At 43.9% G+C, this 25,394-nt stretch overlaps 4 protein-coding genes across 7 annotated transcripts; all 4 read right to left on the minus strand.

The window, feature by feature from the left end:
- Positions 1–3,499: 3,499 nt before the first annotated feature.
- On the minus strand, positions 3,500–7,086 carry LOC135452957 (arylamine N-acetyltransferase, pineal gland isozyme NAT-10). The gene is made up of 2 exons (XM_064723502.1): positions 6,950–7,086; positions 3,500–5,038 (listed from the first exon to the last, which is right to left on the minus strand). The coding sequence occupies exon 2, from the start codon at positions 5,031–5,033 to the stop codon at positions 4,161–4,163; it is 873 nt and encodes a 290-aa protein (XP_064579572.1). The 5' UTR covers positions 5,034–5,038; positions 6,950–7,086; the 3' UTR covers positions 3,500–4,160.
- Positions 7,087–7,263: 177 nt separating this feature from the next.
- Positions 7,264–25,298, minus strand: LOC135452956 (arylamine N-acetyltransferase, liver isozyme-like). 4 transcript variants are annotated; one of them, XM_064723499.1, is made up of 2 exons: positions 12,288–12,926; positions 7,264–9,681 (listed from the first exon to the last, which is right to left on the minus strand). In XM_064723499.1, exon 2 carries the CDS (start codon positions 9,674–9,676, stop codon positions 8,786–8,788), a length of 891 nt encoding a protein of 296 aa, XP_064579569.1. In that variant the 5' UTR covers positions 9,677–9,681; positions 12,288–12,926; the 3' UTR covers positions 7,264–8,785. The 4 variants fall into 4 exon arrangements, with proteins under 4 accessions (XP_064579569.1, XP_064579571.1, XP_064579568.1 ...); XM_064723501.1 differs by lacking the exon at positions 12,288–12,926 and adding an exon at positions 25,192–25,298 and having other exon boundaries at positions 8,783–9,681; XM_064723498.1 differs by lacking the exon at positions 12,288–12,926 and adding an exon at positions 17,258–17,394 and having other exon boundaries at positions 8,783–9,681.
- LOC135452955 (arylamine N-acetyltransferase, pineal gland isozyme NAT-3-like) lies at positions 13,950–17,397 on the minus strand. The gene is made up of 2 exons (XM_064723497.1): positions 17,258–17,397; positions 13,950–15,940 (listed from the first exon to the last, which is right to left on the minus strand). Exon 2 carries the CDS (start codon positions 15,931–15,933, stop codon positions 15,070–15,072), a length of 864 nt encoding a protein of 287 aa, XP_064579567.1. The 5' UTR covers positions 15,934–15,940; positions 17,258–17,397; the 3' UTR covers positions 13,950–15,069.
- Positions 21,320–25,328, minus strand: LOC135452954 (arylamine N-acetyltransferase, pineal gland isozyme NAT-3-like). Its single transcript, XM_064723495.1, has 2 exons — positions 25,192–25,328; positions 21,320–23,350 (listed from the first exon to the last, which is right to left on the minus strand). The coding sequence occupies exon 2, from the start codon at positions 23,341–23,343 to the stop codon at positions 22,471–22,473; it is 873 nt and encodes a 290-aa protein (XP_064579565.1). The 5' UTR covers positions 23,344–23,350; positions 25,192–25,328; the 3' UTR covers positions 21,320–22,470.
- Positions 25,329–25,394: the final 66 nt, after the last annotated feature.

A 25,394-nucleotide genomic window follows, 5' to 3' on the forward strand; every position in this document is an offset into this window, starting at 1 on the left:
TCTTTAAATCTGGAAGCTTTGCTGTTCACATTCAGCTGGTGGCTCAGTGCTACAGTAAAATCAGCTACTATTTTTAGCACAATCTTTTATTCATGGGGCATTTGCAAAATGTGCCTTTAAAAGCACCATCCATAGTGTGTTTTTGTGAGCAAGACAAAACCAAAACTCAGTCCTGTGTGACTTTTTAAATATACTTTAAGTACAGAGTTACAAGCAGACATGGTGGGATGTTCTGAAATACCTGTCTGCATTTCCAATGGTATAAATACATTTATGGATGGATTTAAGTCTGACTTGAGCTTCCTACCTGAGGTAGAAACATTGTGCTGTATAAAATCTGTGCTTGAACTACTCTTGACAGAGGTGTAAGCATAGCAGTGAAATATTCATAAAGCAAACCTGCATTGATTAGGACTTTCTTGGCTCTGACACAGGCTCCAGTACATTTTATGTGCGAGCTCCTAAGCTGTAGCACTTTCCCACGTGGTCATGTTTCTAAATGAAAGTGTTTCTTCTCTGGAAACAGAAGCAAGTTGGGTAAGTTGTGGTTTTGTTACAGAAAATGGCTACCTGCAAACTGGTAAAGTGTTACCAGACACCAGAAGTGAAGTGTGGTTTTGAGTAGTGGTCACTGACAGCTCTTGTATGTCTGTCCCTTGTCATGTGAAGTTTGGTCCCTCCCTTTGGCAGGCTCTTGGTGCTTATTTTGTAATAACTGCTGGGCTTGAAAATATGGAAGTATTGAACAACTTTGTCTTTCTTGCTGATGTTTCTCTTTTGCTTCTATTTTGCTTAGTATTGAATCTTAAAAAGTCCAGGACAGAGTCCAACAGAAGTGAGCCATCCAGTGTGAATTTAGTAATGCTTGAGCTGATTAAACTTTGGTTCTTGGGGAGGGGCAGGATGTTCAGTGGTGCTGTGGAGTTTGAACCATGTTTCTTGTGCTCTGCCTTGTTCTCTAATGAGACTCCATGATGCAATGCTCCAGCCACGGGTGACTGTCATTGCCATTGCCTGTGTGTGTGATGGGCAGCTGGGCTGGGATTCTGGGACTTCATCCAGTATTCAGGCTTTAAAAGAAATTGTTTGTCTCTCTCTTGATTGGAATACCATGCTTTTAAATTGTATTTGGAATTAGATGCGTCTGGGGGTGGAGGGGGGCGGTTTCTCAGCATTTGTTTTGCTTCATTTGAACAACAGTCCCCAACTAAAACTGCAAAATCATTTAGGCTCTCATTAAACCCTTCTCTGAGAATGCTAATGAAGCATCATGGTAGGGAAGGATGGCAGCCATCCCACAGCTCCCAACCACATGTGAATTCAAGTTTCTGTGAGAGCTGATGCTTTAAGGACTTGGTGGTTTGTTTTCTTTCCAGTCTGGGAGAACATCAGCTTCCACAATACTGCCTTGCTAATGGAACCCCAGCATGAGGCCTCAGAGTTTGTTTGGTTTTGTTTGGTTTTGCACCATTCTCATCTCAAACCTCTGAGGGTTTCAGGCCTGGCATTCACACCTCAATAACCTGCTTTCATCAGCTTTTGGGAAGCTTTAGCTAAACTGTGAAACTGTTCCTTAGCTGCATGTGTTGACATTTCTTTGTGTGATTTCATGTTTCTCAGTGAGGACCTGCTTGTAATTGTCACGTCAAGATGAAAAATTAACAGATGGGAGTCAGGGAGATGGTTGGAGCCTCAATCACCAGCAGCTCTGTAGATCTTTGGTAAGAACCAAGCAGTGGAAGGGGTAGCTGGGTGAGTCCCATCACTGCAGGCCCAGTTAAATGCTGACAGGAGCCCACTGATCCCCAAGAAACCCTTGTGTACCAAAATCCAAACAATTACCTGGGAGAAACAGCAGGAAAACCCCTAGGGAAGTTGGGAGGCAAAATTACCACCCTGTAAATGGCTGTCCTCAAGACAAGAAAACAGCTGGGGTTGATGGCACAGAGAAATGTGGTTTGGTGAGCTGAGTAAATGAGAATCCCATCAGATGGAATGGAGGTGGTCAGTGTTTTGAAGCTTGTAATGTGCCCTGAGGTCTGCAGGGAACACCTTGTCATGTTCAATTATTTAGAAAGGGGCAAAAACCCTTAATGGGACATGAATGTGAGGGAATAACAGAACACAAATTACTGAACAAATTCCATAATTCTATTATTAACAGAGAAGCTGTGTTCTGACCTCAGTAAGATCTTTCAGTGTCCCCTGTCACCTCTTCTTGGCTCTCAGTTCCTTATCCCTGTGCAACCATGTGTGCACCTAGGCCATGAGCTGCCACCATGGGTGGTCACACAAGGAGCTGGCACACACCAAGCCCAGCAGAGATGGCTCCTGGGCCTCCTCTTCAGTGGTCATCTTCCTCAGCCTGTGACCTTTTCCTCCAGCTACCTGTAGGAACTCACCATCTCCAGCACCACTGCTGCATTTGTTCAATATTGGCCTGTTTAGTTCAAGAAGTATCAGATAACAGGTTCCAAGGAACAGGTAACAAGGGACGGGATATCAGGAAATGGCCTCCAGTTATGCCAGGGAAAGTTTTGATTAGGTACTAGGAAAATCTTTTCACAGGGTTGGAAAGGACTGGAAGAATGTCAAGGGCAGTGGTGGATCACCATCCCTGGACGTGGCACCTGAAGGGCAGAGTTTAATGGTGAACATGGTTGTGATGTTGGGTTGATTGTTGAACTCAATGATCTTAAAGGGCTTTTCCAGCCTCAGTGATCCTGTGATCCTAAGAAGTCTGAGGTGGGAAAGGGTGGTCAGCAGATCAGCAGCATGAGTGAACAGCCCTCACTTGGCAGATGGGGTGTGCAGGAGTCAGTGCAGCTGGGGGCAGCTGTTCCTAAAACAACTCATAATGTCTTTATTTTCCTTTTATTTATTTTCAGGTATACACTTACAGCATTTGTGAGATTAATGATCAGATCGTGTCTTTGAGCAGAAAGACTGTTCAGTGGGAGGAATCAACCTTTGACTGATACTCAGGCTTATTACAGACTGAGGAGAAAGAGGGTTTTTCGGTGTTTTTGCTATTTTTTAAATCATTTAAGAATGTTTCCTCTTTCTTAGTGGTTTTCTTGGTTGGGCATTTTGCAGAGAAGCATGGTAGGAGGAACAACATTTTCTGGAAAATGGGGAAGCATGACTGTGAAAAAAGAAAAGGTTTCCTTTAGATTTGGCTGGCTTCTTGGGTTGTTTTTTCACTTTGATACAGATGAACAAACACTAAGGGCATTAAAGCTCCTGTGCTAAGTGGTACCCATTCAGGACAGCCATGCAGACACTCATGTTTGCAGGACAAAATTAAGGGCATAGTTGGCTTAGCTTCATATACAAATATAATGCAGTCCTAAAAGTACAGAATTTCCACCCCTTTTGGGACAGAAGTAAATCTAAGCCAGCTGTGACATTTAAGTACTAATCGCAGTTTACAGGATGATTATATCTCAGAAACAAAGCTTAGTAGTTATCTCCTTAGAGCCCATCAGCCACAATACACTGCAATATATAGAATTTTCATCACCAGAAGAACAGTACATACCAAAAATTACTTGGGGCAGTTTCCTGCAGTAATGGCCAGAGGGATGCACATGATGACGATTTTCATTTTGTACTATGGTTTGTCTAAGGATGATGGTGAAAGAATTATGCCTCCTAATGCTCTTTTCCAAGATGACAATGTTTTACTCATATTAAAGGTAGAGGGATGAGATGAGCTGTGAATGGTTTGATCTTGTGAAAAATGAAGTTTTAAATGTGTGCTTTCTTGTCTAAATGCTCACAGATTACTTGTCTCCCTATAATAACCTTAGAAAATGTGTTGGCAGCATATCACAATTAATAATCCATACTCATGTGCTACAGGCAGTCCAAAATTCCCCAGACATATTTCTTACCCAAGCTTATAACCAGATTCAAATCAAATCCTACATTTGTGCCAAAAATTGAACGGCAGTCATCTCCCAGCAAATAATTTTACCTAACTGACTCAAGAGTCTTAAATCCCTGATTTTTCCCAAAGTGAAATTCACATTAATCTCATACTAATGTATATATCCTTCAGTCACCTGCAAAAGAATCCCATAACCTTGCAGTAGAGACTGCACAGACAGTGGAAGCTGCTGTACCCACATAGCATTACTGTAGGTTTTCCTGGCCATCTAGATTGTGTAAGACCCTTTAACATTAATAGGGACAAGTTTTCTCTCTAGGGTGACGTTAAATTTCTCTTTGAGGGTTTTTTCCACCTCTTCATCTTCAAGAGTTACAAATTCCACCAGATCCATGTTTTCCTTGTAGTTGTACGTGGTCTCAGTGAGCGTCCACCCAATCAGCGCCCGGAATCCCTCGGTGGTCTGCAGGGTACAGATGGACTTCTTTGTGAAGAGGGAATCTGGAGAGGTCTGGAGGTATGTGCACTGGAAACGGAAATCTTCCACTGTCCGTGGCTCCAGGCTGAACATATAAACCTTGCGACACTCCTTCTTCTCCAGCAGGTCAGAGTTGGAGAAGCTCTGGTTGGGGATGTATTGTTTCCGTCTCATTTTCTCCAGGTACCAGACGCCGTTTTTCTCCGTGAAGCGGAACACGCCGGGAGCCTGGGGCTGGTCTTTCCCTGACACGAGCTCCATGGGCTGCCACATCTGGTAGGACACCCCAAAGCCTCCATCAACGATGTAGGCTTTGCCATTGATGACCACCTTTACCACCAGGTGGGTCATGAGGGTGGCGTAGGCGTTCTGCTGGGGGTTGAACACATAGGCTCCCAGGAAGCTGGTGTCATAGCCCAGGCCCTTCAGCACCCAGCCCAGCAGCTGGTTGTTTTCCATGCACCATCCACCCCTCTTCCTCCTCACAATCTTGTTGTAAACGTGCTCCAACTCCAAAGTAATTTTCTCCCCGCAGTGGATGCTGAGGTTTTCGAAGGGAACAGCACGGATGTGATGCTGGAATATATCGGTTAAGGTTTCCAAATCTTGTTTTTCAGTGGAGCCTTTATAGCCAGTTCTTGCAAAATACTCTTCAAGGTTCATCTCACCTGTAAAGGAAGGAATTGTGTTTTGGTTTCTTTACATCAGTGATTTATGATGCTGTGAAAAGCTGCCTTGGCTCTGCCAGCAAAGATTCTTTAATCTACTGAACCTCATCAGAACAGCTTTTAAAGGAAACAAGCATTCCTATCAAATGGTTCCCTGAGCAAAGAGCAGTGCACACGAGATTTGCTTTTGTCTTAGAGTCATCCCTCTGGCAAACAGCTGATGCCATTTCACTTTCATACGAGGCAGCTGCGAGATGAGGATTTGCTGTACTTGCATTGTAACAGCAGGGTTAAGAAGAAATTCAAGGTCTTGCTGGGGAGTGTGTACAAGGGTTCATGAGAAGTGGTCTAAAGCCACTGCTCAGTGACAGGACTGTCACTGGGGGAGGCAGTGTCATCTGCCAGTGGGAGGGAGGACATTCTGAGCCAGGATTCACATGTTCTTTTCATGAGTCTGCCACTGATGGACGTGACAGTAAATGAATCGCTTGTTCAGTACACTCTTCCACCACTTACAAAAAGTTAACATGAAAAGTAAGTGACAGGCTTTATTCAGATAACTGAAAAAAGTCTGACTTTTGAAAGTCACAGACACTGAGTCTTGTGTCTGCTCAGTGTTGTAGAAACTCATTTTGGTGTTGGAATAATGGATCTGAATGGAGGGAAGTGAGTGGCCTAAAAGACAAGGAGCACATCTCCATTCCCTCCTGTGCCCTCTGTCTCACAGGCCACTCTGAAAATGAACAGGGGGGGTTTTACTCTCTCTGGTCCTGAGCTTTCTCAAAGCCCATCAATCCTTTAAGTCAGCAGTGAACTATTGAATGTTTACTGCAAACTGGAATTTCTCACAATGATTCTCAGTGGCAGATTGATGCTGTGCATATTCATGGTGTGGAGGCAGCTGTCCCAAGTGAACAGAGAGTACCAGCAAAAACTACACATTACCTGCTACAGAGAGGAATTAACTTCCAGTGATATCTAGGTATATTGTTGGAGGATACATTCAATGTAATAATATTTTTTAAGTGTAACATGAAAGTCATGGCACTTTTGATTTGCAGAATCTGAGCATATCTGATCCTATCACTCTGACTGTGAATGCTAAATAGATCACACCAGTATAAAGCTGGTTCTCAAGTTTGTATTATTTGTAATTTCTTTGTGCAGCTCCATAATATGCTTGATCAGCACTAGATCTGGACTGCAGGAGATGAAAGCCACTGTTCTTTTGAAATGTGAGCAGACCAGATGAAAAGGCAGGTACTGAAAAGGTCGTCCCACAAATGTGGTTATGATTTATGTACAGAAAAACATCAGGAGAAGAATATTAAAGGTGCAAATGAAGGTGTTCATACAAAACTATTCCTTACCAGGATTGTACACAGTATCCGCAATTCCACTGTTGAAAATATGTTATCTTCTTTATCCTAATACATCAGCACATGAATGTCCTGGGTTGTACAACCCAGAGTCTGTAATTTTTTATGTTGTTTTTAAAAAGCTGTAATTTTATTCCCTTAAAGCAGAATCTATTGATTATTAGACTAAACTTTTGCTTCCTTTGCACTTGCAATGCTTCTAAATAAATTCAAGTATCTAAAAGCACGATTTCCAACAAGAAGTTGCAGTTCTAAATTTATATCTACTATTGTACCTAAACAAAGGAATCTATTTTATAGTGAAGCTTCTCCTGAAGAGTGAAAGGTAGAAGAATTGAAACTGCACATCCCTGTTTTGCCCTCTTTAACAGCCCCTGTTTAGCAGGTGATACTTTAGCTCTATATCCACACAGTTTTAGAACATTTTTCCTAGAGTATGTTGCTTACGTTATTGTCCATGACCTTTACCATCATAAAGAAACCAGAGTTTTGTATCTTTCTTTGGAGGGGATTTTTAAGAAAATAAACTTACCTCTTCGGAGATCCCTTTTTATTTATTGAGGTATTCAGTTTCTGGGGGGTTTATTACAGGGGCAGCAGTCAGTGAAGCCAGGAGTGGATACAGACTGTGAGGGTTGTCTTTCTAAGCTCTGCTGGTCCTCGCTCCTGAATCTTAAATTCCAAGAAAGGGCAGAGTCCACCCAAATAGAATTCACATTTTTGGACTTCACTGATCCGTGAGCAAATTAAACTTTGTTTCTTCCTATCAGTAGATGTTTATGCCTTCCCCTAGTTAAGACCAGAATTAACTCATTTTCTATGTAAAATAATTACAGTAGGCAGCTGCAGATGGCGTTATAACTTTTTTTAATTAAATATTGTTATTTTGTAAACCAGCACTTTGCAGTGGAGGGTGTTCATCTGTGCCCTGGTGGGTACACTGAGGTGCCAAGGTGTTTCAGGCTGAGCTCCATGGATGCACAAATGGCCCTTCTTTGCCCACACAGGAACTGTTTCAAGCTGTTCAACTCCTCAGCTGTAGCAGGGAGTTATTGTGGAGCTAATGAATGCCATGGCAAATATTTATTTGCATCAAGTAATGCATTTCTGCTCTAAAACCTGGCCTCCTGCACCCTCACAGTGTTGCAGTGCTGTTTATTTAATTGCTGTTCCTTTAATTCTCCCCGGTCAAGCCCGTCCCTTCTTCATTGGATGGAGGTGGAATATCAGAGGAGGCCTCTGGGAAAGGCAAAGAGCACATTAGACTGCACCTGGGGAAGCACCTGAGTTTTAGGCACATCAGGTAGGTCTGTGTGGTTGATTAAGACAAGAATCAAAGACTTCTCCTTGGCTGATGTTCTTCTGTCACCCTCTTTCATGGCACGTCCTGTACAGTACCACAGGTATCATCAGGGAAAAGGCTTCTCTGTCATGGGTGTCTTGCTGTGACACCACACTGGTGGCACATCCTCACTTCCCAGGGCTTTCTTTTGCATCCACACTTTTTAAGGTAGCTTTTGTGCAGAATACTGTTTGTAATAAATATGAAGATTTTATCTATAATACTATCATCTCCTCTTGACATCACATGAAGGCACGGTCCCAAAAGTTTAGATTATAGTGTGCAAAGATTGATCTAAATTTTTTCCAGTTTTGATACCAAAAGCCTGATTTTTAATAACTGTTGAATCATCTCATCTTCTACAGATTTTATTTTGAATTCAGAGACACAGATAAATCAGAAAAAGTGGGTACTCAAAATTAGAGAGATTTTGTGGAGGGTTTAGGTACCCTTGGATAAATATCTTAACTTTAAGTCAGTTTCTGCAAAGGGAACAGGACTAAAGTCTTTCAACTTTTCATAAGCTAATCAGCACCTAATGGTGGCTTGTTTTGAGAAAGTCTTAACCTTTCTTTTTTCTACAGTATTTAAAAGCCAAATTCAGCTCAACTTTAAGACTGTTAAGAGAAGTGAATAATTTGTAAAAGATTGGAAATAATGCCAAAAAAGGTTAGAGGTCTTTTGTGTAAAATGGTAACACAACCTCTCCTTCTGCATAATTTTGGTCTCATTTGCCACAAAATATATCTGCAATAAAATGAGTTCTTGAGAAGGTGAAAAAAAAGTTAAGGAGTCAAAAACCAACTTCCATATGAGCAAAAGAGAGCTAGTAAGATGTCTTGGTTTCTAAAGAAGGAGAGGTTTAATAAAAAAATACACAATTGATATATGCAGTTAATTAGCAATGTACTGGAATTTACCAAGCTTTGTGACTAGCTCAAGTTAAAAATGAGATTATTGTAATTAATGTTAATTTTAGAATTTTCCTCTTGGCTATTTAAAGATCCATCTAGCACAGTGTTACAGTTAGATCTTATCCACTAAATTAGGTGGCAAGCCACGAACATTTACTGGGACGAGCTTGTTCTCCAATTCTATACTGAATTTATCTTTCAGTGTCTTCTCAACCTCTTCATCTGTAAGGGTTGTGATGGTCACCATGTCCATGTCCTCTGTGTAGTTGTACTTCATCTCACTGAGGGTCCATCCAACCAAGGCAAGGACCCCATTGGTGGTTTGGAGACTGCAGATTGACTTCTTCCGAAGGAGGTTATCTGGAGACACTTGGAGGTATGCATTTAGCTCCTGGAAGTCATCTATATGCCGTGGCTCGAGGGTAAATTTATGTATTTTTCGGATATTCCCCAGCTCTGGAGTATGAGGGAAGTCATCCTTGCTGTGCTCAGCAATGCAATGCTTCCTTTTGACTTTCTCCAAGTACCAGGTGCCGTTGTCTTCCATGAAGCGGAAAATGCCAGGAACCTGGGGTTGGTCCTTCCCAGAAATCAGCATCAGCGGCTGCCACATCTGGTAGGCCCCACCAAACCCTGCATCTACTATGTAGGGCTCTCCCTTCACCACCACCTTCAGCAGGATATGGTTCATCTGAGCACCATATCCCTTCTGTGCTGGTTCATAGCTGTTTGCACCAAGAATACAGACATCATACCCTAATTCTTGCAAGGCCCAGAAGAGGAGATAGTTGGTTTCCAGGCACCACCCACCACGTTTCTTTCTCACAATCTTATTGTAAATAGCCTGCAAATCCAGTTCAATGGGCTCCCCACAGTGCATGCTGAGGTTCTCAAAAGGAATGCTGTGGATGTGATGCTGGAAGATGGCTGTCAGGGTTTGCAAGTCTGCATCCTTATGGGGCTTGTTGTAAGATATTCTTCCAAAATACTCCTGAATGTTCATTTTGCCTGTGGGAGCAGAAAAGTAGCCAGTTACTGCTGTGCAGCTGACAAGGGGTTCACTCCTGTTTCTGTAGCACAGGTTAACCAGCCTGCAAATGTAATCTGGGCTGTTTTATTGAGGATTTAAAAGAATTTTGAGTATTTCTTTAAAAAGAGACAGGGACAGGAGCCGGTGGCAATAATGCTTCCCCTCTCTTAGGGGCTGCCTTCAAACCAGGAGGATGTTTTTCCCATGGGAAGACACAGCACATGCCATAACAGAATCTATGGCCACAGAGGAGGATAGCACATAACAAAATTTTTCCAAAATCTAAAAACAACAGGTTTGCAGAAAAGCTGCCACACCATACCAGCATAAAAGTCGCAGCAAGATCTTACTGTTTCTTTTACTGTACCAGGTAAGCAATTCTTTCTTTATCCCACACGTAATTTAACTGGAAGGTTTTGCATTCATGGATTAAGTTAACTGGGATTAACATCTCAGTGTGCCACCATTTCAGACAGGTTTCCATGTGAAGTAGATCATTGTTTTCTTAATCTCTTAAATTTCCCTGAGGAGTTTAGACAGGGCTTTGACTGTGAAAGGAAAGGACTTCAATTTTTCTAACCTAAGGATCAAAGGAATTGATCTAAAAGTACATACAAAGCAAGTCATAATCTTTTCTTTTCTTTGATCATCTTTTACAAACTAAAGGCTTTAGTTTCAGATCAAATTATTGGAAATATTTTGTGTTTTTCTGTCTGTATCTCTGATCCCCTTTCATTAGCAGAAAGACACTGTCATTGGCACTGGTTGTGTGGCCAAGATGCAAAAGGTTCCCTGTAAGACTTTTAATTCAGTGACTCATCTTCTCTCTGCAAGGATTTCTTTTGCCCTTAGTTTAGATTTAATTTGGCTTTTTTCCATGCAAGGATATTTGTTGTCCAGAACAATTCACAATCTGTTAAGGGCTGTGTTAATTTCCAGAAAGTCTGAGGATTTCTTGCTTCCTTCAACTGGTTGAATATTCCCTGGTAGGATTTTCCAAAAACCCTTTGATGTGGATGAGATGGGACAAACTCCCTTCCACTGAATATTCTCAGCTTTGCTCCAACTGTTTCCTCCCAGCAGTTTGACCCCATGTCCATGCCAGAAGCCTGTGAAAATCCCACCTCAAATCCATGGGTGGAAATGCCCCCATCCAAGCAGATGAGCACATCCAATGGCCTAATCTCTAGACTTTAACCCCAATCTTGATGCCAGCAGCACAACTCACATGATTTGGTTGTGTTGTTCCTGATCTGCACTAGTACCAACATTCAGACTGGCTAATGCAAACCACAGGAAAATTTGATAGAATAGAAGATCATCCCAGTAAGGGAATAACAAATAAACATTATCACTTCAAAAGGAACCAAAGAGTCTACATGAAAAAACAGTAATGTCTCTTTGATACTGCATTTTATGATTTTTTTCCATCCCTTTTTTAGGACAAGGGCCTCATCTGTAGCAGGATCTCCTTGGAAACACTTGTAAAAAGCCATTTCCCCCAACACACAGCACACGTGGTGGGCAGGCTCACCCTATGGGCCTCTGCCTCATTTTTCCTTCTCCTCCCACTTTCAGCTGTTTTACATAGGAAGATAGAAACATCTTTACCCCATGAGGGTGTGGAGCTGAATCTCTGTGACCTGCAGGAGTCCAGAGAAGTGCATCAGCTTTGTGGGTCTGACACGCTTGGAATTTACCTTCAAGCAAAACCAGATCAGTCCCTGCCCTGGGTCAGAGCAGAAGGCCTAATGCTCCCCCTGTAACCCATCTCCAGGGTCTCGAGTGCCCCATTATATGGTGAAAGCACAGAATAAAACCAGCTCCCTTCATCCAGCCATGGAGAGCCCCCATGGGGCGCTGCCAGTGAGGCTTTGGGAAAATATATTGGGAAAGCCTTTTGGAAAATTCCCTTCCATGCCTCAGTTTCCCCAGCTGCCCCTTCTCTGGCCTCATCAATTTAAAGTCTGCTTCAGAGACAGCCTTGCAGTGGCTGACAACATGTGCTCTAATCTCAATGAATACTTAAAGAGGTTTAAGTACAATAAAGCTGCACTACAACATCATTGACATTAGGGAGCATCCACATAAATCAGTGTTTACTCCCTTTCCTGCAGGCAGATTTTTCCTTGGCACAGCCATTGCTGCTGTGTGAGCCAGGAGGCTGCAGCAGTGAGCAAGCCCTCTCCCAGGGGATAATTTGCATTCCAAAACTGAGTTGCCAAATATCCCAAGCCTCAGTCCAGATCTCAGCCTTGTTTGCTTCTGCCCCTGCAGCAGCTGAGCTTTGCTCAGTGTTCCTGCAGCTTCGAGATTCAGATGTTGGTTCTGCCTGTCTGCACATGTCCCTCGGGATCACTGGGTCCTTTTGTAATTAGGCTGAATATTAGGATAAGTTCTTCTCTGCTGAGAATCAGGAGCGAGTTACAAGGTTGGATCCTCTTGTACATGCCCACATTGTTTCTTTGATTCAAAGTTACACTGTGAGTCAATACCTGCATTTTTCACACACTCTGGCTCAAAATAAAGGGTTAGTTTCACTCTCAAACACTCGGTGTTGCACTTAGAAATGCCCTTCACTCACCATCAGCCTCAGTTCCTGTAGTCTGTGCTTTGCTAATACACCTGCAGTGCTGTGCACAGGCTGTGCAGACTCACAGGGGGAGCTTTCCCAGAGGGGCTGACCCAGAGCTGCAGGATGCAGTTGAGGATCAGGCATGCAGAGCTCACCTCGCACGCAGTCAGCTCAGGCTTTCCACCCTGCGCTGCTCCAAAGGTCCCAGGAAGAGCTGAACTGGCAACAGCAGCTCTTAAAGGTCCAGGCAGCCTTTAGTGCCTGTCAGGGACTGCCTTATCCTCCAGCACAGCAGCCAAAGAGGGCAGAGTTTCTTCTTTAATAGTAGTTTATATTCGATGGTTTTATTGCTTTATTTGTATTGGCATATGTGTGGAAATCCCTGTCAAGCAATTTGTTTTGTTGGGTGCTGCACAGAGAGCATGGAAATGATCCAGTCCCCAAACTGCTTACAGTATTGAGGTGATTTTAACCTTCCATATCACTGAATGACAGCTGAACTCTCCTGGAGTGCAAAGTATCATCAGCAACTTCTGTAAGTGGCTATAACCTATAAACCCATCCTCCACCCTGCAGGTCACCCAGGGGCTTCAGTGTCTGGGGCACCTTGGTGGGTGCCCCCATGCTAAAGCAGCAAAGCACTGGTGCAAAAATGATGCAGATTTTACATTGTTGACACTGATGTGGTCTGGATCCTCGTGGGAAGGGACTTATGATAGACAGAGAGTAATCCAGGGCAGGAAGTCACTGATTTATTGGTGGGGATGGCAGCTGTTGAACTCAGCACACTGAGCTGTTCCTCGTGGCTGACACCAGCCCCAACAAGCATCAGGGTCAGATTTGCCAAGTCACAGAGTTGTCTCAATTCCCCAGGGTTGAAAGAGAAGCTTTGTCCTTTGAAAGGGAAGATGCTGCCCCCAGAGAACTCTGAGCTCCCTGAACCTGCTGTGCCTTTAAGTATCTGCCTCCATGGTTAGTGATAAGGAAAAAAACAAACTAGCACAATCTGAAATTAAAAACTCTTTTCTTCTTTTTATCCTTCCTCCAACAGTAAGTTCCATTGCACTGCTGAGGGATGTGCTGTGCCTCTGTGGTGAGCAGGAGGCCGGAGTTCTGAGCTGTGATTCTTGGTTCTGTGTGGATCTTCTGCTCCACAGCTTTGCAAGATCTGCCTGGACTTTTACCTCATCCCAATGCTTTCCCCTGCTGTCCCACTGACTTTAGCTCCCTTAGATCCCCCATTAATTTCAGGCCACAGAAAAACTTGGGTCAAAACCAAGACAGATCCTGGGACAATTGCTTCTGATCATTTGTGTTGCAAGCTCCTGGTCCACACCATAAGAAGCCATAAGAAGCCTCTCCTTCTTTTACAACCACATTTCATTTTCTCAAAGGATGGGAGGGCCTCATGTGATGAACTATGAAGAACAATTGCAGCCAAGCACATGTAAGTGAATATGACTCTGGGAAGACCAGAGTTTCAGGAGCTTGCTGTGCCTCTAAGAAATACATTATGAACATGCCGAACAGCAGCTTTTATTAAATCTGAACTGCTAGTTCTAGAAACCTGTACTGCCTGCATAACAAGTGAAAAAGGTTCAGTGAGATATTCTCCTTTTACAAGCCATAGCTGGCAGAAATTAGCACGTACAAATAATCAGGACAACTTAGGTGATTAATGACATTTATTTTTTACTATGGGAATACATGCTGTAATTTGAGGGGGGGGGGAAATGTCTGAATAATTCTAGTTCACAGTGCTTGATTTTTTTTATTTAATTGTAATTCACTAATATAATTTGCTTAATTATAAGTGCGTAGTTGCAATGCCTCCAAGATTTGTACATAAAGGAACATCAAGCATCTTTTAAAGGGCAAAGGGGTCACATTTGAGTTGTTTCTCCTACTAGGAATCTTAGCCCTTAGGTATGTGATTAAGATTCATCACATCTCCTTATATCAATATAATTAGTGTCACTGCAAACACATCCTCAGTAGTACAGATCTGTTTCACAAAAAGAATTCTGTGCATGTGTTTGGGTTCTGCTGTAATAATTAATGTGCAATAGCACCCAGAGTAGTCTGAGGAGAGGACCATGTATTGCCAGCAACCTGCTGCTGAGGGTGAGCAAACAAAATGCTCAGGAGATGCTTTCAGTTCAAAGAAAGGTTATGTCACTGGTTATGTCACTGAGAGAGCAGGAGCTGTGCAAAGTCTGAAACAGCAAAGCATTGTCAAGAGCATTTCTTATCATCAGTTCTGAGTCATAAATAACCTGTCCTCAAGTACTCACATGGTGAATTTGCACAGGTGTGGGATGGCCTGAGTGCCATGTGAGAGGCTGTAGTGGATGTGAGAACAAAGAGAACAGGCCCAGGATGTCATTGTGGTTTTGGCTATTACACTCCCAAAATGATACAGTGTTCATTTTAGAGGCAGGTATCATTTTCCCCAGGTGGCAGCACCAGGTAGTAAAGACAAACACATACAGCTCCAGCATTCTGCCCAGCTACACTGGGTGTGTAGGGAATGAGTTGAGTCTGCTTCCCACTAAGCACAAACACAAGAGTAATGATTTGATTGAGCTTGGCAGAAATTATTGGTACCCAACCTAGAAAGAAAGGCAGGAATAGTTGTGAAAATCCATTTGTTTTCCAGATTCATGATAGCATGTTCTGCCTTACACAGGTGTAGCTGGAAGGAGAAAGATTAACCTTTGGATGCTTGTCAGAAAGAGAGGGAAGAATTGCCTGTAATGCCACTGAATTGAATTGTAATCCAGGCAGTGAGTTAGAACAACTTGTTATCAACAGGTACAAATTTCTTGTCTAGTGTTAGACTGAATTTCTCCCTCAGTGTTTTCTCTAATTCTTCCTCTGCAAGCATTCTGATTTCCACATGATCCATATTGTCCCTATAATTGTACTTTATCTCTGTGAGTTTCCACCCCACCAGTTCCCAGATGCCGTCAGCAGTCTGCATACTGCACATGGACTTCAACACAAACTTTGAGGTGGGTGCTGTCTGCAGGTGGGCATTGCAGCCCCTGAACTCCTCAATGTCTCGTGGCTGAAGAGTAAAGAGATAAACTCGACGGCAAACTTCATCTTCCACATTTGGGGAAGTCGAGGTGCTCGGGTTCAGAACCCACTGCTTCCTTCTCACCTTCTCAAAATACCAGATCCCATTCTCCTCCTGAAAACGAAAGACCCCAGGAGTCTGAGGCTGATCTGTCCCTGAAATCAGCTCCATTGGTTGCCACATCTGGTAGGCCATCCCAAATCCTGCATCCATAATATAGGATTTGCCATCGAGATCCACTCGTAGCAGCAGATGATTGATATCTTCTGGGTAAGCGTCACGTTCTGGGACATAAACTTTTGCTCCCAGAAGGGTGATGTTGTAGCCAAGAGTTTTCAGGACCCAAAACAGAAGGTAGTTGTTTTCCATGCACCAACCCCCACGTTTCTTCCTCACTATCTTGTTGTAGATTGGTTCCAGGTCCAGCTCAATTCTTTCTCCACAGTGGATGCTCAGGTTTTCATAGGGGATAGCTCGGATGTGGTGCAGGAATATATCTGACATGGTAGCCAGGTCTAGTTTATTGTGGGAGCCCTGGTAAGAAATTCTGGCAAAATACTCCTTGATGTCCATGCTGCCTCTGAGACAAGGGTGGGAAAAAATAATAGGCTGTGTCAGAAGTGGTGGAAGGCTCTTCCCCATCCCTTATATTGGGGTGCTCAGAAGAGGAGCAGGATTTTACTAATATCTGAATCAAAGGCAGCTGAGTAATAATGCTGAGAGAAGCCAATTGGACACTGCTGACAAGAACCAATGTTATTTTTATTTGCCTCTCTTACAGCTGTGACGAGAGGCTCCAGCTGTGCTAAGCACATTTCAGCAGCGTTCCTGCCCAGCAAAGCTACAAATCTCTGTAGGAAGGAACAAAAAGCAGTAGCAGCAATGTTACCCTGCTAGAAATTATGGGTGCTGACACTATCCAGATCTGAACTGCTTTGCTCGTGCTTTCAGCAAAGCAGAAGCAGAAAACAAACCCTCCCACTCTTGCAGTGGGATCCTGAGACAGGCACTGCTAAATTTCAGACATCTGTAAATATGGAGCAATCTGGTTCCCATTATTGGACCCATGTGTCCAAAATGCTCTCACATTTCTGTATGCAACTCCCAAAGTAAAATCAAAAGAAAAATATCCAACTGTTCAACAGGATTATATTCCCAATCTCATGAAAACTGGTAAACCAACAATTGTATGGGAATTTTGGAAAGGTACTTTCAGGACATAAACAAAACTATGATAATGAAAAATTCCCATTTGGTGTAATATCCCGGCAGAAACAGAGGGTGCCATGGTTTGGGTCCCCACACAACCTTTAGGACAGAGGCTTTACAGAACTCTGACTATTGATCATGGCCACCACTGTCTCAACATCCAAGCAGGCCTGAGTGATCCACGATGGGGTTAAGAGCATCAGAGTCAGGAGGTTCTCTTTGTTCAGCTTTTGGCTGTTCCCAGGATTTTCCCAGAACTACAGTTCCATTCATTTCTGAAAACTTGGCACAAGCTTAGTTCTTCTTGGGTGAATTTTAACATCCCAGTTAAAGCAGTTTTCCCCTTTTTCTCCCTTCCTTTCCCTCTGCCACAGCAAGCAGAACAGGTGCAGTAACTTTTTTTACTCACAAGGAAAATGTTACTGTGGTTTTGTCTGTCTGTCCATCTCTTGAGGGTGTTTACAGGGCTGTTTTCATGGGGGTTACTGAAATGAGGCAGATGGCACAAATGCCCGAGTAGCTTGAGGCTCACCTCTGAGTAAATAAAGCAGCGTAGCTACAACACCGAGCAGCTGAGCTCCCTGCTCTGCCCTTACACCAATCCTGCTGTGTTCTGTCCCCAGACATTTAACTTCCTGGTTAGAGAGCACTCAGCTGCCAAGATCCAGGAGTTAAAAAAAGGGCTTACCTGGAAATTCAGTTCAAGTGCCAGTGTGCTCCAGGGCTTGGGGTGGTTCTAGGCTAAAGTGGCATAGCTGGCTGTCCTATATTTAGCACAGACAAGGCTTGAGGACTGCTCTCCAGCTGCTCTTCCGGGGAATGTCCTTTCCCTCAACGTGCTGTCACCCGCCTCTGCCAGATAGCTAAGGCTGAAAAAAAAAAAAAAGGCCAAACAGAAAAGGAAACCCGGAAGGGTGGTGCCTGAGAGCTGCTGTGAGCCAGCCACGCCAGCAGCAGTGTGTGTTATAGATACATATTATAATATTGGCTTTTTGCAAATATTCAATGGATTTTGTATGTGTGGTGTTGAAGTGACTTTGCTATAAAAGTATAGTTTTTGTTTCGGTTGTTAATTAAGCTTAGACATAGTTGTGAAATAGCTGATATAAGTATGCTTGTGTTAAAATGCCTGCTTGGATAGGACAACATCCAATGAGCAGAGGATGAGGACCCTGCTACAGATATGCCAACTATCAGCACTCACTGTGTGAAGACAGTGTGGACAAGGGCCCAAAAACTGGAGGTAATAGGAACGGACTAAAACCACAGCCAAGGAATGGGCATGCACCAAAAAGGAGGGACAAAGGAGGAGCTATGCTAAACACTTCTTAGAAAAGATAAACTAATTCAGGGAAAAGTTTAGTGTGCATAATTATTATGAATGTGTAACAGGGCAATGCAATAGAAATGGTATATAAAGGGTGTATCCAAACTCTTGCCTCAGTGCGAAGATGCACCCGGCCGTAATAACCTTTGCTCTATGGTCTTTGTCTCCCATTGTCCTTTATTAAATTTTTAAATTTTTACAGGAGACTGAACCCTGTTTTTCACAAGTACAAACCTAGGTGTTGTTAGAGCACAGGCTGCTTCACATTTTCACTGGTTTGATGCTGTCTGCAGGGGCCTGCTCAGGCTGTCACCAAAATATTTTTGTTTCAGTAGCTTGCTGGATGTGGTCAGGTGATGTCATTTTTTTTCTCAGGTGTTTCTTTTTTCTCAGGTGTTGTCGTTTTTAACATTAGATTACTATTTATTTGGAAATGTGGGGAAGGAAAGTTTGCACTGTTTCTGAAGAACAGCAAGATTTCAGCATGATAACCTACACCTGGTTACCCGTCTGCAGCACAGGAAATCCAGTGCTGGTTTTGCTTCCTTTCCTCTGAGTGACTTCATGTGGTTTTTATTGCAGCAAATTTCACAGAATGTAAGAAAGCACTGGGCCAGCAGTGTGTGTGTCTCCTTTGCTCTTTGCCCACAGGAATCACCTGCAGATATTGGTGATGGTGAAGATGCTCTTGGCACAGAGATGACTACAAAGTATTAACACACAGGGAGCTCCATCCTCTCACAGTATTTCATATTGCTTTTGTATCTCCCAACTGTCATTGCAGTTTGTCAAGTCTCAGTCATTCCCTGACATCTGCAGCTGGATCTTCCCTGTTAGCTCCCCAACAGCAGTTCCAGTCCCTCACATGTAGTGTCAATGCCAAGTTCCATTCAAACACTGATTTATTGGGATAATTAGCAGAGCTAATAAATCAGATCAAACTAAGATGTCTGTGATAACCCATTACTAGCTCCACTCCCATATCCAAATTTGGCTCTTTATCATCCCATCAGTGCCCTGTCTGTGACCCCACAAGACAGAACCCATGCCCAAGCCACAAGATGCTGAAGGGAAAGGAGAACCTGCCCTCATCAGGCTCATCTGGGCAGCTCCAAATCAGTACAAAGAGAAAGTTCATACTCCTGTCTGGATCTTGCTGGTGTTCTCTTCCCACAGATCCTCATTTTGACAGGGGAAGCCAGAAGTCAAGCAGGCAGATCCCAGTCCTGATGGAAACCATCCTGAAATTCTGTGGACCCATCTCTGTATAATGTGTGATGAGAGCCATCCATGCTCTTTGTCCAGAGTTCTTGGGACAAATAAAAATTTTTATTGTTCTATAGGGTGCCAGAACAGAACCCTTACCAGTTCTCTTATGTGAACTGGCTCGGGGTCAGTTCCATGGAAATTTGGGGACCCTTTTTAAATACAGGTGTTTTCTGACCCAGAAGGAGCAAAACCCATTTTCCCTGTTTCTGGCAGTTTGTGCTTTGCTAATACACCTGCAGGGCTGTGCACAGGCTGTGCAGGCTCACAGGGGGAGCTTTCCCAGAGGGGCTGACCCAGAGCTGCAGGATGCAGTTGAGGATCAGGCATGCAGAGCTCACCTCGCACGCAGTCAGCTCAGGCTTTCCACCCTGCGCTGCTCCAAAGGTCCCAGGAAGAGCTGAACTGGCAACAGCAGCTCTTAAAGGTCCAGGCAGCCTTTAGTGCCTGTCAGGGACTGCCTTATCCTCCAGCACAGCAGCCAAAGAGGGCAGAGTTTCTTCTTTAATAGTAGTTTATATTCGATGGTTTTATTGCTTTATTTGTATTGGCATATGTGTGGAAATCCCTGTCAAGCAATTTGTTGTGTTGGGTGCTGCATAGAGAGCCTGGAAATGATCCAGTCCCCAAACTGCTTACAGTATTGAGGTGATTTTAACCTTCCACATCACTGAATGACAGCTGAACTCTCCTGGAGTGCAAAGTATCATCAGCAACTTCTGTAAGTGGCTATAACCTATAAACCCATCCTCCACCCTGCAGGTCACCCAGGGGCTTCAGTGTCTGGGGCACCTTGGTGGGTGCACCCATGCTAAAGCAGCAAAGCACTGGTGCAAAAATGATGCAGATTTTACATTGTTGACACTGATGTGGTGTGGATCCCTAGAGGAAAGTGACTGAGGATTAGAGAGCAATCCAGGGCAGGAAGTCACTGATTTATTGGTGGGGATGGAAGCTGTTGAACTCATCACAGCACACTGAGCTGTTCCTCATGGCTGACACCAGCCCCAACAAGCATCAGGGTCAGATTTGCCAAGTCACAGAGTTGTCTCAATTCCCCAGGGTTCAAAGAGAAGCTCTGTCCTTTGAAAGGGAAGATGCTGCCCCCAGAGAACTCTGAGCTCCCTGAACCTGCTGTGCCTTTAAGTATCTGCCCCCAAGGTTAGTGATAAGGAAAAAACAAGCAAGTGCTATCTGAAATGAAAACTTTGTCTTTTCTTTTTTTTTTTCTTTTTTTTTTCTTCTTTTTATCCTTTCAACAGCAAGTTCTATTGCATTGTTGAGCAGTGCACTGTGCCTCTGTGGTGAGCAGGAGGCAGGAGCTCTGAGCTGTGCCCTGCAGGGGCAGCACCCGGGCAGCTCCGGGCACACACTCCAGATGATTCAGCAGAAAGAAAAGTGCCTTTCCCTGTTCCTGCCCTCCACACGCTGCATCTCAGGGCCAATGGACATAACTCCCTACTCTGATTTTAAAGGTCTGTGATTTTATAGCTCTGGACTCATTCCCCAAGCCCATGGGCCAGCACAAAGTGCAGGAAACACCCTGACACAGGGACAGAGGAGTGGGCACAGCCCTTTCTGGGTGTTTCCTATGTTTGTTCCCACAGAGGATGGAGAATCTTGGCTCTCTGTGGATTTTCTCCTGCTCCACAGTTTTGCAAGACCTGCCTTGACTTTCACCTCATCCCAATGCTTTCTCCCTGCTGTCCCACTGAGTTTAGCTCCCTTAGATCCCCCATTAATTTCAGGCCACAGAAAAAGTGAGGTCGAAACCAAGGCAGATCCTGGGACAATTTCTTCTGATCATTTGTGTTGCAAGCTCCTGGTCCACACATTAACAAGCCTCTCCTTCTTTTACAGCTACATTTAATTTTCTCATAGGATGGGTGGGCCACATGGACTATAAGGAGCTATTGCACTCCTACGGCCAAGCGTATGTAAGTGAATATGACTCTGGGAAGACAGCGGCTTCAGAAACTTGCTGTGCCTCTAAGAAATACATTATGAACATGCCGAACAGCAGCTTTTATTAAATCTGAACTGCTAGTTCTAGAAACCTGTACTGCCTGCATAACAAGTGAAAAAGGTTCAGTGAGATATTCTCCTTTTACAAGCCATAGCTGGCAAAAATTAGCACGTACAAATAATCAGGACAACTTAGGTGATTAATGACATTTATTTTTTACTAAGGGAATACATGCTGTAATTTGACGGGGGGGAAATGTCTGAATAATTCTAGTTCACAGTGCTTGATTTTTTTATTTAATTGTAATTCACTAATATAATTTGCTTAATTATAAGTGCGTAGTTGTAATGCTTCCAAGATTTGTACATAAAGGAACATCAAGCATCTTTTAAAGGGCAAAGGGGTCACATTTGAGTTGTTTCTCCTACTAGGAATCTTAGCCCTTAGGTATGTGATTAAGATTCATCACATCTCCTTATATCAATATAATTAGTGTCACTACAAACACATCCTCAGTAGAACAGATCTGCTTCACAAAAAGAATTCTGTGCATGTGTTTGGGTTCTGTTATAATAATTAATGTGCAATAGCACCCAGAGTAATCTGAGGAGAGGACCATGTACTGCCAGCAGTCTTCTGCTGAGGGTGAGCAAACAAAATGCTCAGGAGATGCTTTCAGTTCAAAGAAAGGTTATGTCACTGGTTATGTCACTGAGAGAGCAGGAGCTGTGCAAAGTCTGAAACAGCAAAGCATTGTCAAGAGCATTTCTTATCATCAGTTCTGAGTCATAAATAACCTGTCCTCAAGTACTCACATGGTGAATTTGCACAGGTGTGGGATGGCCTGAGTGCCATGTGAGAGGCTGTTGTGGATGTGAGAACAAAGAGAACAGGCCCAGGATGTCATTGTGGTTTTGGCTATTACACTCCCAAAATGATATAGTGTTCATTTTAGAGGCAGGTATCATTTTCCCCAGGTGGCAGCACCAGGTAGAAAAGACAAAGACATACAGCTCCACCATTCTGCCCAGCTACACTGGGTGTGTTTAGAAAAGCTTTTAAGAGATGGAAGGAGTAGGGAATGAGCTGAGTCTGCTTCCCACTAAGCACAAAAACAAGAGTAATGATTTGATTAAACTTAGCAGAAATTATTGGTACCCAACCTAGAAAGAAAGGCAGGAATAGTTGTGAAAATCCATTTGTTTTCCAGATTCATGATAGTATGTTCTGCCTTACACAGGTGTAGCTGGAAGGAGAAAGATTAACCTTTGGATGCTTGTCAGAAAGAGAGGGAAGAATTGCCTGTAATGCCACTGAATTGAATTGTAATCCAGGCAGTGAGTTAGAACAGAGATAACTTGCTCGTATTGGCAGGTACAAATTTCTTGTCTAGTGTTACATTGAATTTCTCCCTCAGTGTTTTCTCTATTTCTTCATCTGCAAGCATTCTGATTTCCACAAGATCCATATTGTCCCTATAATTGTACTTTATCTCTGTGAGTTTCCACCCCACCAGTGCCCGGACGCCATCGGCGGTCTGCAGGCTGCAGATGGATTTGGTCACAAAGAGGGAGTCAGGTGCTGTCTGCAGATGGGCATTGCAGCCCCTGAACTCCTCAATGTCTCGTGGCTGAAGAGTAAAGAGATAAATCCGACGGCAAACTTCATCTTCCACATTTGGGGAAGTCGAGGTGCTCGGGTTCAGAACCCACTGCTTCCTTTTCACTTTCTCCAAGTACCATGTCCCATTCTCCTCCTGAAAACGAAAGACCCCAGGAGTCTGAGGCTGATCTGTCCCTGAAATCAGCTCCATTGGTTGCCACAGCTGGTAGGCCATCCCAAATCCCACATCTGCAATGTAGGATTTGCCATCAAGATCCACTCGTAGCAGCAAATGATCAATATCTTCTGGATAGCCGTCGAGCTCCGGGACAAAAACTTTTGCTCCCAGAAGGGTGACATCATAGCCAAGAGTTTTCAGGACCCAAGACAGAAGGTAGTTGTTTTCCATGCACCAGCCCCCACGATTCTTCCTCACTATCTTGTTGTATGTCGCTTCCAGGTCCAGCTCAATTCTTTCTCCACAGTGGATGCTCAGGTTTTCAAAAGGAACAGCTTGGATGTGGTGCTGGACTATATCTGACATGGTAGCCAGGTCTGGCTTACTGTGGGAGCCCTGGTAAGAAATCCTGCCAAAATACTCCTTGATGTCCATGCTGCCTCTGAGAGAAGGGTGGGAAAAAATAATAGACTGTGTCAGAAGTGGTGGAAGGCTCTTCCCCATCCCTTATATTGGGGTGCTCATAAAAAGAGCAGGATTTGACTAATATCTGAATCAAAGGCAGCTGAGTAATAATGCTGAGAGAATCTAATGGGACACTGCTGACAAGCACAAATGTTATTTTTATTTGCCTCTCTTACAGCTGTGACGAGAGGCTCCAGCTGTGCTAAGCACATTTCAGCAGCGTTCCTGCCCAGCAAAGCTACAAATCTCTGTAGGAAGGAACAAAAGCAGTAGCAGCAATGTTACCCTGCTAGAAATTATAGGAACTGAGACTCTCCAGATCTGAACTGGTTTGCTCGTGATTTCAGCAAAGCAGAAGCAGAAAACAAACCCTCCCACTCTTGCACTGTGATCCAGAACCTCTTCTGCAACCAAATCTGAAGTCTGTCCTGCCATGGTGTTTCATCCATTATTAGGCAGCCAGGCACGAGCTGGTCTCACCTGCTCCGGCTCTTTGTGCCAGCAGTAACAGACATGACCTGGAGAGCAGAAGGGTTTTTAGGGCAGAAAATGCTGTGAGAGCATTTTCTGCATCTGCTGGGAGCTGCCTCCCCATAGCACATCTTAGCTCCCCAGTCCTGATAACCACAGCCCTTCTCTAGCACCAGGAGGAAACCAAGGTTTGGGCCTAAACCACAAGGATCAGAGGCCTCACATTTTCTAAAATCATGTTTTGGGATGCAGTTCCTCTTTCTGTTCAGGGTCTTCCCAGTGGTGGGTGGCTGCCCATGGGTGAGGGAGCAGGCATTTCCCTCCTCTGGGATGGCAGAGGGCTCAGTGCAAGGCTGTTGCACAAACACAGGGGTGGAAAGCAGCTCAAGCCTACCCAGCCCTTGATGGATGGAATGGGATTTTGATGGAGCCAAGTATTTTTGTTTATTTCTCCCCAGGCACTGCTAAATTTCAGACATCTGTAAATATGGAGCAATCTGGTTCCCATTATTGATGCAAGAGGTTCAAAAATGCTCTCACGTTCCTGTGTGCAACTCCCAAAGTAAAATCAAAAGAAAAATATCCAACTGTTCAACAGGATTATATTCCCAATCTCATGAAAACTGGTAAACCAACAATTGTATGGGAATTTTGGAAAGGTACTTTCAGGACATAAAACAAAGATAATGAAAAGTTCCCATTTGGTGTAATATCCCGGCAGAAACAGAGGGTGCCATGGTTTGGGTCCCCACACAATCTTTAGGACAGAGGCTTTACAGAACTCTGACTATTGATCATGGCCACCACTGTCTCAACATCCAAGCAGGCCTGAGTGATCCACGATGGGGTTAAGAGCATCAGAGTCAGGAGGTTCTCTTTGTTCAGCTTTTGGCTGTTCCCAGGATTTTCCCAGAACTACAGTTCCATTCATTTCTGAAAACTTGGCACAAGCTTAGTTCTTCTTGGGTGAATTTTAACATCCCAGTTAAAGCAGTTTTCCCCTTTTTCTCCCTTCCTTTCCCTCTGCCACAGCAAGCAGAACAGGTGCAGTAACTTTTTTACTCACAAGGAAAATGTTAGTGAGGATTTGTCTGTCTGTCCATCTCTTGAGGGTGTTTACAGGGCTGTTTTCATGGGGGTTGCTGAAATGAGGCAGATGGCACAAATGCCCGAGTAGCTTGAGGCTCACCTCTGAGTAAATAAAGCAGCGTAGCTACAACACCGAGCAGCTGAGCTCCCTGCTCTGCCCTTACACCATTCCTGCTGTGTTCTGTCCCCAGACAGATTTAACTTCCTGGTTAGAGAGCACTCAGCTGCCAAGATCCAGGAGTTAAAAAAAGGGCTTACCTGGAAATTCAGTTCAAGTGCCAGTGTGCTCCGGGGCTTGGGGTGGTTCTAGGCTAAAGCCTAGAAGGTTTGGGGCTGTGCTTTACTCAGCACAGACAGGCAGACAGGGCTTGAGGACTGCTCTCCAGCTGCTCTTCAGGGGAATGTCCTTTCCCTCAACGTGCTTTCACCCGCCTCTCAGATTGCAAAACTGAAAAAAAAAC

The sequence above is a fragment of the Zonotrichia leucophrys genome, chromosome 11 (assembly GCF_028769735.1).
Source record: "Zonotrichia leucophrys gambelii isolate GWCS_2022_RI chromosome 11, RI_Zleu_2.0, whole genome shotgun sequence".
Taxonomy (NCBI): Eukaryota; Metazoa; Chordata; class Aves; order Passeriformes; family Passerellidae; genus Zonotrichia; species Zonotrichia leucophrys.